At 58.1% G+C, this 17,352-nt stretch overlaps 1 protein-coding gene across 1 annotated transcript in view; it reads right to left on the minus strand.

The window, feature by feature from the left end:
- The window catches only part of COL16A1 (collagen type XVI alpha 1 chain), a 136,885-nt gene that overhangs the window by 65,081 nt on the left and 54,452 nt on the right, over positions 1 to 17,352 (minus strand). The window contains exons 38-56 of the mRNA XM_075060881.1: positions 16,308 to 16,376; positions 15,425 to 15,478; positions 13,111 to 13,137; positions 12,647 to 12,712; positions 12,385 to 12,438; positions 12,213 to 12,266; positions 10,771 to 10,824; positions 10,475 to 10,519; positions 9,925 to 10,041; positions 9,138 to 9,173; positions 8,632 to 8,718; positions 7,978 to 8,022; positions 7,238 to 7,282; positions 4,820 to 4,873; positions 4,326 to 4,379; positions 2,546 to 2,599; positions 1,826 to 1,870; positions 1,532 to 1,585; positions 869 to 904 (exon numbers count right to left, since the gene is read on the minus strand). Coding sequence (XP_074916982.1) covers positions 869 to 904; positions 1,532 to 1,585; positions 1,826 to 1,870; positions 2,546 to 2,599; positions 4,326 to 4,379; positions 4,820 to 4,873; positions 7,238 to 7,282; positions 7,978 to 8,022; positions 8,632 to 8,718; positions 9,138 to 9,173; positions 9,925 to 10,041; positions 10,475 to 10,519; positions 10,771 to 10,824; positions 12,213 to 12,266; positions 12,385 to 12,438; positions 12,647 to 12,712; positions 13,111 to 13,137; positions 15,425 to 15,478; positions 16,308 to 16,376 — 1,050 coding nt within the window. The remainder of the gene's footprint in view (positions 1 to 868; positions 905 to 1,531; positions 1,586 to 1,825; positions 1,871 to 2,545; positions 2,600 to 4,325; positions 4,380 to 4,819; positions 4,874 to 7,237; positions 7,283 to 7,977; positions 8,023 to 8,631; positions 8,719 to 9,137; positions 9,174 to 9,924; positions 10,042 to 10,474; positions 10,520 to 10,770; positions 10,825 to 12,212; positions 12,267 to 12,384; positions 12,439 to 12,646; positions 12,713 to 13,110; positions 13,138 to 15,424; positions 15,479 to 16,307; positions 16,377 to 17,352) is intronic.

The following is a 17,352-nucleotide window of genomic DNA, read 5'->3' on the forward strand; positions in this document are numbered from 1 at the left end:
GTTTGCAGTCTTTGAAGGGCTAATTAAGTCGCCCTGCATCGGGGTCTGTAATGAAATGAGCCAGGCGGGACGCTGACTCAGAAAGAGCCTCCAGCCCCAGCTGTGTTACAGACGAGGTGCATACACAGCTCCCAGAGCCCCAGCGTGGGGACACAGGGGGCTATTTTGGGAACATCAGTCCGGCCCAGACAAGGCAGATTGCACCATTTCTGCAAGTGCAGCCTACTTATGCCAGCCACAAGCACGGTCTCCAGGCGCAGTCTCTGCCGGCTGCGCTGAGCCTGGCTAGCCCCAGGCGTGGTCTGTGCTAACTCTGTTTGGCAGCTGCCACTAAACACGCCAGTAGCTTGCGTAGTTCTGCTCCTGCTGCGAACGGGGCTAGTGATGACTGAAATTCGAACCAGAAGAAAACTTCTTTGGCCCAAGAGACTCTGTCCCTGGGCTTCCACTCTGCCTCCCCCCCACATCCCCTGGCCTGTCCTCAGCTCTGTTAACAAGGCTCCATCCCATAACAAATATACAGACAAAGCTCCCCGCCCCCGCTCGATTCCTGGCTGCAAATCCCTGCCCTCAGTCAATCCCCCGATAATCAGACAAAGGTGGTTTGATGCCTTTATTGTCTCAGAAAATATGCCCAGGAAATAATCCCCATTGATCCCCCTACTCGCTCACTTTGCTTCTGCAAAGCCAGCACTGCTCAGCTATTTGCATACCACTCCCCCATAATGCTCCTTTCTGGCTCCCTGAGCTTGTCATGAGCAAGTGCACCCCTGTTAAGGGAACACCTCTCCTCTCCTCCATCTCCTCTGCCAGGCTAAACACATACTGAGTCCCCCAGTGCTTGAAACTTCCCTCGGGGTGTACTTACGGGAGGCCCTGGGAAGCCTGGTTGCCCCTGAAAGCCCTGTGAATACAGTAAAAGATCAGTCATTGGTTTATAGTGCACCCTTGTTCAAGGGGCCAGCCAAAGTCAGCTCCCCTAGCAGAGGCAGCTCTTTCGGTGGACGGCGTGAGATCCTCCAGAGCAGGGGGGTTGGTTCCCTGTGGGATCTGGGGTCCACAGAGCAGCGTTTGCAGCATCTGTCTGACTTCACAGCAGAGTCTGCAGCACCATGCACGCTGTTGGACAGGCCGGGTGGGCAGCCAAGCTGCTGCATTGCAGCCTTCCCCCAAAGCAGAGATCTGCTAGTGCAGGGAGCCCTGGGGGCAAGGCTCCACGCAGCAGCATGACCGCAGTCCCTGGTGGCTTAGCAAGGCTGCAGGCCTAGGAACCTAGCCACCATATGGGCACCTTGGGGTCATCTCATGGGGTTCCTCTGCTTGCTTTGGGGAAGGGCTTCTTCAGCCCCAGCCTGGTCACAGGGCTGAGGAGGGGTGGGGAATAGACCGGGGCTCCGCATTCCAAGGGGCCGTGCCCACAAAGCAGGGGCAGCTGTGCCACCATCTCCCTCTGAGAAGCTTTGGAGCAGACAGGGCCAACGATTCCTCCCTCCAGGGAGAGGAAGGGGCAGAGGAAGCAGGAGGGTCTCACCTGATCTCCTTTCTCCCCAGAGTTGCCCTGAGCTCCGCGCTCTCCTCTCGGACCCTGGTGCAGAGATAGAACAAAGTAGAAGGGCTGAAATTTCTTGTGCCGCTGGTATTCCCGAGACAGACAAGAGAACCAGGCCAGCCAAACCAGACATCCAGGGCCTCTTCCTTTGCAACGCACCCGAGCACCCTCTTCCCTCCCTGCCTGTCAGCCAAGTGCCGATCCAGAGGCACCAGTGGGGTCAGGACGGGGGCCTTTAAAGCAGTTTCAGCAGACAGATCTTAGCTGTGAACTTACCGCTGGCCCTGCAGGACCTGGGACGCCATCGGAACCAGGGGGGCCCTGGGGAGACACCAAGGGAACAGGAATCAGCTGTGCTGCCCGGGGAGGGAGGGATACTTACTGCATCACGGGCGAGCCTGCTGGCAGCAGCCCTGGTTTTAGCAGAGGGCCCAGGGGGCGGCTCAGCTCTGCTCTGGCCCCATCGGCGGGTCTCAGTGACCCTGCATCCTGTGAGCTCCTGAGGTGCAGCCATGGGGCTGCTTGGTGAGACGTGGTGTCGGCGCCATTAACCTGGATTATTTCTCTTGGGGTAGCACCCAGATGCCCCAGTCAGGATCCAGGCCCCAGTGCTCCCACGCCCTCTCGCTGCCTTGCTTCCCCCCATGGAAAGCCGGGGACCCATCCCGAGAGGTATTTGCTGGAGTGGAGCGATGAACTTACGTAGTGCAAGCCTGTGGCTTGACAGGGCCACATCGCCCTTTGTGTCTTGGGCTGCAGGCTGCTCACCCACCCCAATCCAAGAGGCTGCGTCTGCCCAATCTCCCTGCTGCATGTTCTCAGACGTAGCTTTATGGGGATGGGCTTGGATGCCCCATGGAAGCAAATACAACCCAGCAGCACCCCCAAGCCCAGCCACTAGCTGGGGGGATGGATTCCCTTCACCCCTATCAAATGGCGAGCAACAAATGGCCCAGAGGCATCGAGCTGGCACAGGGTCAGATCCGTGGCACTCACCGATTCCCCTTTCTCTCCGGGGGGTCCCAAGTAGCCTCGTTCTCCCTTGACGCCCTGGGGAAGGTGGGGGAATGACATGAGCTTTGCACAGCAGCTGCAGGGGCAGGGGGTGGGGGCTGGTAACTGATGGGGAGGTAGCTGACGGTGGAAGAGGGGAACCATCTTGGTGGTGGCTAACATGTGGGCCTGAGAGACCTTCCTCTGCTAATCTGCCTCTTTCTTGGCAGAGGTGTGGCAAGTTCTAGTGACTCCCAGGGCCCGTGACCCCCAGGCTCACCCTCCATCTCAGCACAGCAGAGTCCCTCCCCTCTGCACTGCTTGATCGTACCCTCCTTCCCAACACGGCAGCCCGCTTGCCATGGCAGGGCATGCTCAGCTGTCTCGCCTCTTCGCCAGGGTTCTCCAGTCCCAGCTGCATGTACCGCCCAGGCCACTCCCCCCCCGCTCTAGCACCGTTGGGATCGTTGGGCCTATGAATTCACCCTGTTGGTGAGCTCGGCTGGAGGAAGCCAGTGAAAGCGCATCAAATGACAACAAATGCTGACAGGAAAAAGGTGCAACAGCGAGACAGACTGAACTGGTCCAAACAAAGAGAACTCAAGGGCTGTGTTATAATCATGCCTGGTAAACAAGACAAGTGTGGGGCCGGAAATCAATGGAATCAAATTGGTGTCAAAAATGAGGTCTAACTGGTGGACAAAATAACGAGGGGACTGGCTATTCCAGTCACCCCTTCTGGGTCCTCAAAGAGAGACTTTGGGAAGAAAAATTGGATCCGGGAGCAAACGTCACCATCACAGCTCCCCCCCACCCCTCAACCCTCTCCTGGAACCTTGGACCTTTTTCACTCCAATCCTGAGATGTCCTGACCAGACCGGGCAGAGAGGGACCCAGCCAGGGGTGTAAGACTTTGGGCTTGTCTTCGGTGGAACCTTGCATCAGCAAAGCTGCGCCAATGCAGCGTTTCTGAAGATGCTCCCAGCTGACGAGAGAAGCCCTCCCACCGACATAGTTCTGTCTGCACCAGCAATCAGGTCGGGAGAACTGTGTTGCTCAGGGGGTTCAGATTATTCACACCCTGAGTGACCGAAGTCATTCTGTAGTGTAGACCTGTGCTAAGTCCCCCACCACCCGGATGTCCTTTACCTTCCCCACCTAAAATCTCGCCTTCTCTTTCCTATCCCTCTCCTTTTGCCTTCTGTCCAATCAGTGTCTGGTGTAGCTGGCCAAGACTGTATATTTTGCAACACTGCTGTGAGCCTGCAACCAGGAAGAGGCAGCTCAAACAATGCCCTGAACAGCCTGATGCTGGGACACGCTTGCCAGGGCTCGGCGTGGCTGGTAGATCGCGTCACGTGCCTGTGATTTCCAGCAGGGAGGTTGCAAGTGAGAGTCAACACCGGCGCCGTAAGCTGGATTTTCTCTCGGTGTTTTTCTCTCTCCCCTCTTGTGTGTGTTCTGTTTTGTCGTCTAGGAAACGGGTTCAGGCTTTAATAGCAGCAGCAAGGCCAAGCGCTCCTGCTTCTCTTCCCCCCAGAGCAGAGTTCATAGCTCTGACGCTATCTAAGAGGCAGGAGAGGGGGGTGCTTCTAAACACGATCTCCAGCTAAAGGGAACAAGTAACTCGCCTTCCTCCTCTGCTGTATCCTTAAGGCAAGGTGCTGGCAGGCTGAGGACTCTGTGTACCAAACCCCGAGCCATGTTTAACTCTGGTTGACAGTGACTGGGCGACATTAATCCCCATGTCCCAAATATTCCATCTAAACACAACGGTACTCACGTGCAGCCCGGGGGGGCCAATTGCACCAGGGTATCCGGGTTGACCAGGAGGGCCCTGAAGAGAAGAACATTGGGGATCAGACATGCCAGGCTCAAGGTTTGGGCTTCTGCACCCCCTGCTACACACCACCGCCTTTCTGCTGGGCTGGCCTGGTGCGCATGGATGTAAACCACCCGCTAATGGGTTGATCTGGCAGGTAAATGTGCTGAGCCCCTGCTGCCACCAAGCCAGGGCCAGGCAGCCAAGGCAGGTCCCTCTGGGGCAGAGCTGGGATCATTGGCCAGAGAGCCTGGCAGCAGAACCTGGGGCTGCAGGACCTCAGGTTCCAGCTCTGTACATGTCTCTGCCCCTCTGAACCGAGGTGTTGTCTCCCCCTCATACAGTGATGGGGGGGCTTCTCCAGCAGGAAACCAGCATCCTGCTAGCCCCTCTCCCCCATGGAGCAGCAAAACCCACTGGCGCTCGGGGAGTCGGCAGCCAGGTCTATCACTCACCAGTTCCCCTTTTGCGCCGGTGAGCCCAGGTAGTCCGCGCTCGCCCTGGAGACCCTTTGGAGAGAAAACATGAGGTTCTGCCAGGGCATTTCCACCCTGAACCGTATTCCCACCTTGCTGGTGGCACAACCAGCTGCACGCAGCACAGCAGGGCAGCAGAGGGTGGGATGGCGCGACCAGACACGAACACAGCTCCCACACTTGGAGCCAAGCGCTTCAGTTCACACTCCCTCCATTGCCACTGGAGGCTCTAAGGGCTATCGCACTGTGAAAACTTGTCCTGCCACCTAGCCGCAGGGCTGGCTTTTCCGAGCCGGCCCCGCCTCCAGGGAGCCTCGGAATATCGCCATCCCGCTAGCTGGCTCCAGCACTTCGTAGGCTGAGGGGCAGCACCTGCATTTGTCTGACGGAACAAAGGCCAGAGGAGCCTAAAAAAAGCTAGGTTGAGACAAGCCCCGCCCTGCACCTCAGCAGGCATCTCATCTGGGGGGCTCAATGGGTCGAATCCCCAGCCAGGGTGGGGATCAGCCCAACTCCGTCGCCTTCAGTAGAACCCTGTCGATTTGCAGCAACTGGGGACGTCCGTGCACATGGCTGGGTAGACACACCCCGGCTGGGAGACAGGGGCTTACCTGGCCCATCTCCAAAGGAACAGAGGCTACCGTCTTGGATGCTGCGATTCCTGAAGCCCACCCCAACCCCCCGGCCCCTCACCCCAAATGCTCCTCCCAGACGTGACCTCCCAGCACAGGCCGGTGCTGACTGGCTGACACGTTGGAAGGCAGCTCCTCGGCAGCCCTGCTTTCTGAAGCAGGTTCTTTTGACCATGGTGGACGGGTGCTGCATATCCCTTCAGTAGGGGCAGACTTGGGGCTAGCAGGGGCACTAAGCTGGGCGGGTGCCCCACAGATGGCTCATCGCTGCTGGTAGCCCATGAGCAGAAGTTACGGCTGCCCATTCCCTGGGACCTCGTTCACACCCAAGGGCTCCCAGTCGCCTTTCCCCTCCTGCCGCGTCCCCAGGTGAAGCACACGAGCGTGCACACAGGATGGGAGGCGCCACCCCCAGAGCGCGGGAAACAGACGAGAAACTCACAAGTTCTCGCTGGGCGTTCCAAGGTATGACTGACAGGTGAAGCTACGGAGTGGGAGGGGCTAAGGAGGCCCCACCCAGGCCCTGCCCCTGGTCCCTGCAGTTTCCAGGTGAACCTGGGCGGGGATCGGCATAGCAACAAGGAGCGACTAGGATGGGGGTTAGTTTCGGTTACATGGCACCTACGTGGTGGAGAGTGATGCTGTTTCATAGGACACACCGGTGAGGACGTGAACACTGCGTAGCAATCAGACAGACAGACCGTGGGGTTACTGTGACATTAGTGGAAGATGCCAGATATGAAATTAGGACATGAATGATGGGGGGGATGAGTCCTGTGAGAAAAACCACAGTTCAGGCGCCATCTCCCAGGTCTGGCAACTGAGACTCAGCAGGGGTTCGGGGAGTGGGGCACAGGAGGATCCATTCGTTTTGAGTGCAGGATTGGGGCTTTGCTGAGAGAGATTCTGTGCGCTCAGCCAGGCGCTGAGGCAGGAGGAAGAGGAGACGAGAGAGAGAATGAAGAGAAAGGGGAAAAAAAGTGGAATCGATTCAATTTTTTTCTCGACTGAGTCTGATTTTAGCACAATGGGGCCCTGGACCAGAATGTCTAGTGTGTGGCAGCAGGTTCCGCTTGCCGTTTACTGTCTCTGTATGGATAAGCCCTGGGTCAGAGCAGCTCCATTGGAGTGACATGAGGTTTTCATGTGGATTGCAGAAGCAGCTTCAAGCCCCAGCAGAGATCAAAGGCCCCACTGTGCTGGGTGCTGCATAGACATACAGCGAGAGACAGTCCCAGCCCCAAGGAGCTCACAACTGAAGCAGCCAAAGGGGAGGAGAAAGGAAGAATCACGCCCATTTCACAGATGGGGAACTGAGGCCCAGAGAGATTCCAAGGTCACCCACCGTGTCTGGGTCAGAGCCAGGAAATGAACGCAGGGCTCCCAAGTCCCAAACCAGTTGCCTGAGCCACAAGGCCAGATTTACACCGACTGAGAAGCTGGCTCCACTGAGTTCAATGGAGTTACTCCTGATTTACTCCCATGTAAATGGGAGGAGAATCAGGCCCACTGAAAGGGAGATGAGTGGCAAGGAAAGGAGAAATGAGGACAGGAGGGATGCAGAGGTGACAGGGCAGGAGATTAACCAAAATGAGGCTCTTCCTCCCGGGGCCTGGAGAAGTCTCTGACTTGGGGTACCGCTGTGCATGGGGCCTGGCTGGGTGATCAGGCGCAGAGCCTGGAGGAGAGGAATGGAGGGGAACAAAGCCAAACAAGCATCAGCGACAAAGGACCGCACAGAGCACGTGCAGTGCTGGATTCTTACAGGCAATCCGGGTGCGCCAGGCGTTCCAGGAAAACCTGGAGGGCCCTAAGGGAAGAAACAGTGAGATCACACCTTGGAAATCACATTCAGGAGGCTGACGGGGCTGGACCTGCGGCTGGTGGGGACGGGATGCTCAGCAGAGAAGCCAAGGGGCTGGGTTTTCCGACACCGGCTTGTTTCAGACTCTTGTTCTGAGTGGGATCTCTCCTCTTCTGGTTTCCGGAACAGCTCTGTAGACTCACCCATCCTTCACTGTCAATGATACCTTTGCCCCCATCTAGAGAAGGCAGCTCTGTCCAGAAGCGCTCACCCCCCTCCACCTCTCACCGTGGCTTCAGGGCTGGCCTGGGATTCGCTGCTGGGTTGGCAGAACGCATGGCCACTCTGCCACGCTCAGCCATTCCCAGCCCAGGCTCCTGGGGGGAAATCCAGGCTCGCTGAAGTCAGCAGGAATTTGGCCATTGACTGCAGTGGGGTTAGGATTTCAGCCTGGGATTTTCGGAGGGGCCACAGAGCTGTAGCGAGTCCCCATCGTGCAGCGATCTGTCATCCCAGGGCTCACTGCCCCAACACAGGGAGCGACAGATAACTCTTCTCTGGAAAGTGCTAACAGCACGCTCAGCACACAGCTGTCCCATACAGAGCAGGACGGGGCTAGGAAGGGGCAGCACCCCACCCTACATATAAAGAGCAGGAGAACCCCAAGTCTACAGAGTATGCTTTTTGCAAGGGTTACTCACAGTCGGTCCAGGGGGCCCTGGAGATCCTCTCATCCCTGGTGGGCCCTGCAAAGAGACCGGCACAGAGTTAGATGCTTGAGACAGGAGCCGTAAAGCAGAGCATCATGCCTGGCCATTGCAATGGGTGTGTGAGATCAAGACAGAGCCCAAAGAGGAGTGTGTATTACAGCTCCCTTCTGTGCCTGAGCCACAGAGATTGTGAATCTGCTACAGCTGCCAGCTCATGCTTGTAGGTCGGGAGCTTCCCAGTTCAATCCCCATCACAAATTCACATAACGAGCAAGTGGAGACCCCAGCAACTGCTGTCACAAGAGACGGGAAATACAGAACAGAGCAAAGGGGGAGATTGAACGGAGCCGGTTCCCACTGATCGGGAACAGCAGAGTTCACCTTCAGGACCTGGAGTTCAGTGGGCTGGCACTGGCTCTGGCATGAGAGTTTTTGCCCTGTGCCCCAGGCTTTCCCTGGGGGGATGCGGTGAGGGGCGGGAAGGAGGCGATGCTGGTGGGGGAGGGTAACTAAGGGCCATGCTGTGAGGACGGAAATCTCAATCAATCGCTAGAAACGTCACCCATGAACTGAAACTCTCAGGGGCCAAAGCCGGAGAGTTGGAAACCCGCCGTCTGGTGGAGCCAACCCTAATGCTGGACATACCTGATCCCCCCTCTCTCCAGGTAAGCCGGGCATCCCCGGCAGCCCAGGCCCTCCAACACAGTCACCGTCACTTTCTGCTTGGTCACCCTGGGGGGGAAGACGAGACCCATTTCAGGAGATGCTTCTGATCAATCCCCCCGTTCCCAGGCCATGAAACTCAGCAGGCCGCCCAGCTGAACCAAGCCAATGTGTTCCTGGCCATCACATGCAGAGTGGAGGTTGGCCCCTCGAAAACCCTGTCTGCCCCGGCGGGCTGTAAAACTGCCCCGGAGCCTCGTCGTGCTCAGGGAACCGCTGTCCAAGTAATGTGGCTGTCTATCATGTGCTCTGGGCAGGCGAGTCCCCCATGCTGTGCCCCCGCCAGTCCCAATACCCTGTCATTAGACAGCCAAGGTGTGGATTCATCCGGCGGGGTTCTTGGGTCACCAGGAAACGGAGCAGAGTCTTCTCCCCAGGCCCCCTCACCCAGCTCATGACCAGCTCCGAGTTCGCAGGTCTCTACTCACCCGGGGCTCCTCCGCTCTGGGGAACTGAGCGAAGCACTGAAAGAGGAAGAGACATAGACAGTTTATTCCTGCTGGGGTTTGCTCCACGTTCCTGCCTCGCCTGGGGAAGAGGTGCTGTGGGGCTGGCAGTGTCCCCGGTGGAGGCATGGAGAAAAGGGATCAGCATCTTCTTATCACCTAGAGGGGGACCCTCCTAGGTACTGGGGAGACACCTTGGAAGATTGGGCCCATACAGCACAGACCCAGTTTCCACAGTGCAGAGTAACCGCTACCCCCAACACCCACACTCCTTCAGAGACTTTGTGCCCCCACCGATCTAGTGCCAAGCGAGCCACGGGTCGGCATCAGTGAGCGCCATTTGGATTTCATGCCCATGTTGCACTGGTGGCACAATGGGCAGTACCGGGGAGAATGGGGTGTCCAAGGGGGCATGAATCAGGAGCTGCACAAGGCCGGGGGTAGGCGAGGGGCTACTGGGTGCAGGTGGGGATTATGCACCCAGGCATGTCCCCGCATTGGACAGATGTTTATCTGTGCAAGGGGGAGCTTAAGAACATATGTGCCAGTGTGGACAGGAGACACGTGTGCACAAGTGTGCATGGGGCCGTGCCGCTGGGTGTGTGGAGCTGTGCATCCACGGGGTGGGGCAGTTGTGCCAGTGGACGTGCGAGTGCTCGGGGGTGTTATGCACTCCGGGACATGGCTGCCATTGAGGCATGGAGATTCCCCTGTGTTTGAGTCCCAATTGCCAAGTACCCGCTGGAGGAGGTGGTGGTTGGGTACTCACCCGTGCGCAGTTGTCTATGCCAGGGGCACCGGGCATACCCTGGTCGCCCTTCTCCCCTTTGACTCCGCTGGGCGTGTGGGAGCCAGTCTGCACCTGGGCACAATCCCCGCAGATGTTCTAGCGAGAGAGGGGAAGAGCAGGGATTGCACGAGGTGAGATCTGCCCAGTGGCCAGCTGGCTCAGTGCACTGACTATTGTTTGCATCACGAAGGGGCCGACAGGGCCCAGCCGGAGACAGATCCCCATGAAGCTAGGTGCTGCACAGGCAGAGCAACACAACAGCCCCATCCCATGGAGTTTATGAAAATAGGATTGTGTCACCCACTAGTGGCTAGCCCATGTGACTACAACAGCCTCCTTCTGAGCCGATGCCGTCTCTGGACCAGAGCAGGCTCCCTCAGGCTCTGACAGGGCCCAGTGCCAGATGCTACAAGAGGAGCATCCGCCCACCCAGAGTAACCTGCTGCCTAGCCCCTGCGAGCCAGAGGCTGGCTCAGGTCCAGACGTGCCGCCTGCGGCTACAGCTGCCTCTGCTCCTTGGCACACTTACCTTGAGCACCTCGATGTTCCTCTCCGCTACGACAGCGAGCGGCCCCTGCAAAGACACACACAGAAAGAGAGGGCAACCCTCTGGGAAACGGTCCTTATCGCCGGAGGCTCATCTTGCTCAGGGCGACCGCCAAAGCAATGAAAAGCATGATGGGTAACAGGCTGTACGTTAACATGTGCTTTGCCTGGGAGGACTTAGGCGCTTGGGAAATAACTCGGCAAGAGCTACTGGCAGAAGAGCGCTAAGCACACACCTGGGGCAGACGGAAACACGGACACATCAGCTCCTATACCTACCACATCTCCTGCTGGCCCAGGCAGTCCTGGCAAACCATTGTGTCCTGGGATGCCCTAAAGCCAAGGAGAGAGCTTGAATATTCAAATCCTTGTGCACGGCCTTCTCCTGATACCCTGCTGCCTTCTCCCACTCTCGCACTCTCACTCTTCTTTCCCCTCCACCTAGCGCTGCTCTTGGAAGGTTCTGGGGCCCAAACTTGGTTCTGCCTTAAAGGTGCTGTGATCGGACACCACTAACACTCAGCTCTGTGCATCTGTAGCTCTCAAAGAGCTTTACCCAGGAAGGGCAGTGTCATTCTCCTTGTTTTTACAGATGGGGAAACCGAGGCACAGACAAGCGAAAGTGATGTGGCCCAGCAGCAGGGCCGGGAACAGAACCCAGGTCTCCTAACTCCCCGCCCAGGACTCACTGTGGAGGGGGGAGTTTTTCAGAAACTAACCATTCTGGGGCAAATACTGTAGGGCTTTATTATTACACACCGTTCTAAAGTGCCCATCACTGAAGCCTCAGGGTCCTGCTGAGGCAAAACCCTCATTGACTGTAGCAGGATTGGTGCCTGAGAAGCTGCAGCACTGGGGTTGGTTTTTAAAGGTACCATTTCACGGTCAAGAAATAATACTTTTTTTTTGTGGGATCCACAAAATTGTTTGGTGTTCCCCCCGCCCCCGCCACACAGGCTGGGTAGGCTGCAGAACTGCACGAAGATGCTGTTCCCTGAGCTGGACCCATGCTGGCAGCACCAACACAGACGTTTAGGCAAGACAACGGTGCTACATGAATGGCTAGGGATCCCTCGTCGATCGCGGCTCCAGTCCAAGGGACAGGGAATAGTTTCTTTAAGGCTGAAGACATTTGCACAGAAGAGGGCAAGGTCTCCCTGAGGCTGGGAGGCTGTGAAATACCAGTCACCGGACGGCTACAGGGACTCAGCTCCCGTCTGAGTTGGGTGCATGTTATCTTGGGCTTCTCTAGGTTGCCTCAGCCGGGCCAGCCAGCAATCAGCCCAGCACATGGGCATTACTTTTAACCACTGACAATGAAACATCCCGTGAAGGCGCGGCGAGCAGCTCTAACTGGAGAGCGCTTGGCCAGATTGGCTAACGAGCCTCAGCGTGGGCAGGGGGCCATCAGTGTTCTCTGGTGCCTGCCAAGGCAGGGGTCCCGGAGAGATACGAGGGGGTTAGAAATAGCCCAAAGGGGCTGGCGGGAGGATTATAGGACGCCCTGCTGGCTGCTCATGCCCTGATCAGAGCAGCTGGGCTCCCCGAGAGTCTTGGGGTGACTGGAGATCATGCACACGCACACATGGCCAGGTCTGCTCCCGCCGCAGGCAACTCAAGCTTCATCATCGGCCCCCAAGGGAGCAGGATCGGGGCCTCAACTTGCTCCCAGCCATGTCCTGCAATAGAGAGCCCACCTCATTCCCTTCTCCCTCACTCACCTGTCTCCCCGGAGCTCCTGGGGGGCCCGGCGGGCCTGGGACACCTGGCGGACCCTGCAATATCCCAAAGCAAACAGAGAGAGGGTCCATTAGTACGGTGCTGGGTGAGTGGCTGGGAGTAGGCGCAGGGGGACCCAGGCTGCCGTGCGGACAGAGAGGAAAGCGCACGCACCTGCGGGCCAGGCTGAGGCTGCCAGGACGTCCCGATCCACAGTCCTGGGGCTCCCTGCGAGTCCAAGAGAAGGGGAGAGCATTTAGCGAAGGCGAAGCAAAGCCCAGGGCGCATGTGTCACAGCTCCACCTGCCCAGCCACCGAGGCAGGAAAGCAGCTGGGCAGCGGGGGAGGGCAGCGCAGGATGTGGGGGCAGGTGGCCTGCCCTAGACCATCACCCAGCTGGAGAAGGAGGCCAGGAATAGGCAGACTCAGGGCTTACCGGCATCCCTGAGTAGTTGGGGTCCACGCGGGGGCCAGGCTGGCAGGTGCATTCGCCAGGGTCCCCCTGAAAACACAAGAACAATCAGCACTGGGGGCCCCCTGGCTGGGGGCCGGCGGGGGGCAGGGCGGTCAGAGCTGGGAGCCCCCTGGTTGAATCACAAGGGCCTGGGCTGTAGGGACCGGTGTGCAGTGACACCTTACTGCTTGGTCTCTGCATCGTCGGCATGGCAGGGAGGGGACAGCCCTACTCTGCAGAGCAAGGGGAAGAGTGCCAGGGGCAGGAGGAACCCCTCATCTGTGGCTTGGCTGCAAGACCAAGCCCCCAGCAGCCAGTGGACACTGGAGGCAGGGACGCAGGTGCCAATCGGCTGCAGCCTCACCATGGGCTGCGGGCACTTGCTCAGCGGCAAGGGAGGTGATGGGCCCAGCCAGCAATCAGGGATGGAGAGGAAACCAGCTCACCTTCTCACCCCGCACCCCCTTCTCTCCCTGCAGGGAAGAAGCCGAGAGAAACATGTTAGAGGCCAACATCAAATGGGTCAAGAGCAAGAGATTGTGTTGCAGGTTCTGTCTGGGTCCCGGAACCAGAACCGGAGAAGTGCTGGGCAGGGTCTGCATTCGCCCATTCAGCCTGGCAACAGCTGTTCACTTCTGCCATGCTTGTGCCCCTACATCCACTGTTCACCAACCATCGTGCAAACAAGTCTGTGTTGGTGTGAGCGGCTGGGGCACACCTGCTCTTTGCACAAATACCCAAATTCACAAAAGCATCTGCTATTGGCCTGTATCCTGTTCCAAAACGTCCAGTCCTCCAATCAGAAACAATAGCATGTGGCTTAGGTGACCATTCACACACCAGCACTAACCCGCCGTGAACAGGTAGCATGAGACAAAGGAACCAACTGGGAATGCATCTGAAGAAGTGGGTTTTTACCCACGACGGCTTATGCCCAAATAAATCTGTTAGTCTTTAGGGTGCCACCGGACTCCTTGTTGCTTCTTTAACAACTGGGAATAGCCTTTGTTCCAGCCCAGCTCTGCTTCCGGCCAGAGAAAGGGCTCCATTCATCTCTTAGATGACTCACAATGGATAACTCCCCCGGCTCGGAGCAGAACTCAGACAGCTGGAGGGAATGCGCGTAACGGCTGTTGGACTTCAATAGCTGAAAGGACCACAGCCAAGAGAGGAATCATCTCCGGAAAATTCCACCTCTGTTACTACCCACACCGGAGAGGACTCGGAGGGAAAGCCTCTAACCCTCATGTCCCCTCAGCGCTACTTCCAGCTTGTCTCCTTCTGAGCTTCAACCTTTCTAGGGCACCTGCCAGCCAAGTATCTCAACCCGCTTTACAAGGGACAGTAACGATCCCCATCCTATAGGCAGGGAGGCAATGATCCCATACCCTGGGCCTGAGCCGAAGCTCATGGACATCAATGGAAAGGCTCCTGTGGACAAGTGAAGAATAGAACCCCGGTCCCCCTGCCTCCCAGACCCGTGTCCCCTGCCCCCTCAATGGCCAAATGGCTAATGCCCAAGCAGCAAAGCTAGAGCCGTCTGCCTCGCTTTCTCCTGGTCAGTTTCCCTTCCTGGTTCCGCTCTGGGCGGGGGAGGAGGGTAAAACAAGAGGGAAAATACCTGGTTTCACCAAATGAATGAACATTTCTATGCATACCCAAAGGTTATTTTTCTCCCCCTTCTACTTAAATCTAGATTTTGGGGGCCTAACAAGACTACATTGACGGTGTCCCTTTCACAGCCCCCAAGGCAATGCTGGATCAGTTCCCAGTGAAGTCCAGAGATACCTGGCGTGGGGGTGAGCTTTCCTGGGGATCCCTCTTTTGTCACTTCCCCCCGGGGGCCGAGGTTTGCTGAAGGGCGGTTCTCTGGACCAATCTTCTTTCTATAGGGCTTAGGTCCTTATCTGGCCCCCCAAGAGCAGCATCTGAGCACCTCACCATCTTTACCATCTGTACCCTCACAACAGCCCCGTGAGGTAGGGAGTGCTGTTCTCCCCTCTGCAGAGATGGGAAACTGAGGCACCGAGCCAGTAGCGGAGCAGGATTGCCAGAGCACCAGTTCCCGGGGAGGAAAGCTGGTTCAGCGGGGAAATGCAGGGATGGACCCATCCCTCCCCCCATCCAAAAATCCTTCTCTTTCAGCAAATAAGGCCCTGGTGGGCTGCGGGCGAAGTGATGGGTGAGGGTGATGGACACCAAGGTGATGGAGGTGACATAGAGAGAATGGGCTAACGCCATTACCTCGTTTAACAAGGTATCCGTCCACTTCTCTGTCACCGGGGTCGAATCAGAGACAGGGAGCCCTCAGGGCGAGGGGAGGAGCTTGCTCCCGCCTCTCCCGACATGGAGGCCGCCTGCATCAAAGCGCAAAACACTGTCAAAGACGCAGCCCTTCCCAACAGGCCAGATCCTCGGCCGGCGTGAATCGGCGCGTCTCCATCACGGCCAGCGGAGCCTGGCCCACTCACGCCGGCCCAGGAGCTGGCCCAGCGGCTCTAGTGGCGTCACCAAGCCCGACGTTCTGGGGCGGCACTGTCGCGCCACGACATCTCCGGTGCCCGGCGGATGCCGTGTGGCAGCGTCGCCAGGGAAGGTCGCGTGGGGTGAGGCCTGTCAGCGGGGGAGCGGGAGCACAGTCAGTCTGCTGTTGCTGCTGCACTGCCTGGTCTCAAGGGATCGAACACCCGGCGCAACCCGATTCTAGCCTGGTGGTTTTGAGAACACCCTCCAGCAGATGCAAGGCTGCACCTTACGTACCGTCAGCCCGTTGGATCCAGGCACCCCTGGCATTCCCTGCTGCCCTTCACGGCCCTAAGGGGAGAGGAAACAGCAGAGATGTGAGGCAGGCGAAGCATCACCCCGGCTTTACAGATGGGGAAACCGAGGCACGGAGCAACTTGGCCACCTTCCCAGTATTGTCTGACAGATCAGGGAACAGAACCCAGGAGTCCTGCCTCTCCCACCCCTGCTCTGACTAGCAGATGCATTCTGGTTAATACAAGGCACTGAGGGTTCATAACCAGGTGCAGAACTATGAGTGGCATTGATCCTGCCTGTGTCCTGGCATTGCAGGGACTGCATGCACCTGGGCCCTGCTGTAGGGTCAGTAGCCGCCCCGGCTGTGACTCTTCCATCCAGACTAGGACTTAGGGAGATCCTGGACCGTGACACCAGCCAGCTCAGGCTGGGCCAGTTGGTCTGGAGACCCGGGGACAACCATGGCATCTGTCTGAGTCCAGCAGCCCCAAGAGTGGATCCTCTTTCTAATGCTTACAGCCAGGTCTGGTCTCTTCTCACCCGGCACTGAGAGGCCTCGGGTGGTAGCACAGTCCAGCGAGAGGATCTAAGCCCCGCACTAAGCTAGGGACCTGGAGAGGATTATGATGGGCTGTTCCCTTTCCTCTCCCACCTTCCATCCAAGCAGCCAGACTCTGTGGTCCACAGGCACCACGACATCTGAGGCTTGCTGGCTAGCAGCCCAGCAGCAGGGCCTAGGCGGGGGGCTGTGCACATGGGGGTGATTGCTCCGGGTAACACACTGAGGAGGGTGAGGTCCTGGCACCCCCAGGAAGCAACTGTAACATCCCTGAAGCCACAGAGCTAATGGGGTCCAGCGCTGTGGCAGGTATGGGGTACTTACCGGTGGCCCAGTGATGCTCATCCCCGGAGGTCCGGGAGGACCTTCTGCCCCTTTAAGACCAGGGGATCCCTGCAGGAAAAAAAAAAGTCAACCTGGCCCAGCCCCAGGGTTGAGGGGAATCTACTCCTACTGCAGGGATGGGGTGGAGTCCTCATGGGACTGTGGCTCAAGACCACAGAGTGAAGGTGTGGCTCAGTCCCCCGGGGTCTCCTGGCTTTGACCACTAAGCCACACAGCCCCCTCCCCTTTCCCGGCATCTCCAGGGAAGCCTCCACTGCAGGGGAAGCACCCAGCCGCCACAGCTGACTCGACGCCAGGTGCAGCCGTTAAACCTTCCGGCCCATGGTGAGAGGAGAGGCCATTCTTGGAACAGAGCATGGGGCCATAAAGGCACAAGCTGGCCTGGACAGCTGCCAGCAACAACCCTTACTGCTGGAGATGGCCCACGGTGCCGCAGGATGCCAGGGCTGGATCCCAAGGTCTGAGCATGCCATGCCCAGAGCTCTGGGGGACGCATCGTGCCAGGTGCTCCCCAGGGGATGCTTTCACCCCCGTAGGAGGTAGATTGTCCCCCTGCTTCTGTGTCACTGTTGCCCGCCCACTTCCATCCACATGCGCTCCCTGCTGGGAAGAAGCCTCATTCCCTTGCTCCGAAATCATTGTGTTCCCAAGTGCCCCCAACCCTGGGGGAATCCGCAGGCAGCACGGCTGGCACTACAGGGCAACGATGACTGGCCAGCACTAGCCAGTGAGATGCACAATGTCCTGTGTCCTGCGCAGGCCCAGGGCTAGCCCAGCAGGGCTGGACTGCAAAGCCTTGGCAGAGCTGGTCGGGGAGTGGCAAGGGCTGGAAAAGCAGGAGCAGCTGCTGGTTAGGAGCTGTGTGAGCCCAATGCCCAGCCTAGCCGGCGGCTCCTCAGACTGGAGGTAGCCAGCACACACGTCCCTTGCTGGTACTAGGCAGGCTGCAGCCAGCCACTGCAGCCACTCCAGGTACCGAGCGTGACATCCCCCCTGATGTGTACACAAAAGCCCTCCCCAAGGC

The sequence above is a fragment of the Chelonoidis abingdonii genome, chromosome 25 (assembly GCF_003597395.2).
Source record: "Chelonoidis abingdonii isolate Lonesome George chromosome 25, CheloAbing_2.0, whole genome shotgun sequence".
NCBI classification, from domain to species: Eukaryota; Metazoa; Chordata; order Testudines; family Testudinidae; genus Chelonoidis; species Chelonoidis abingdonii.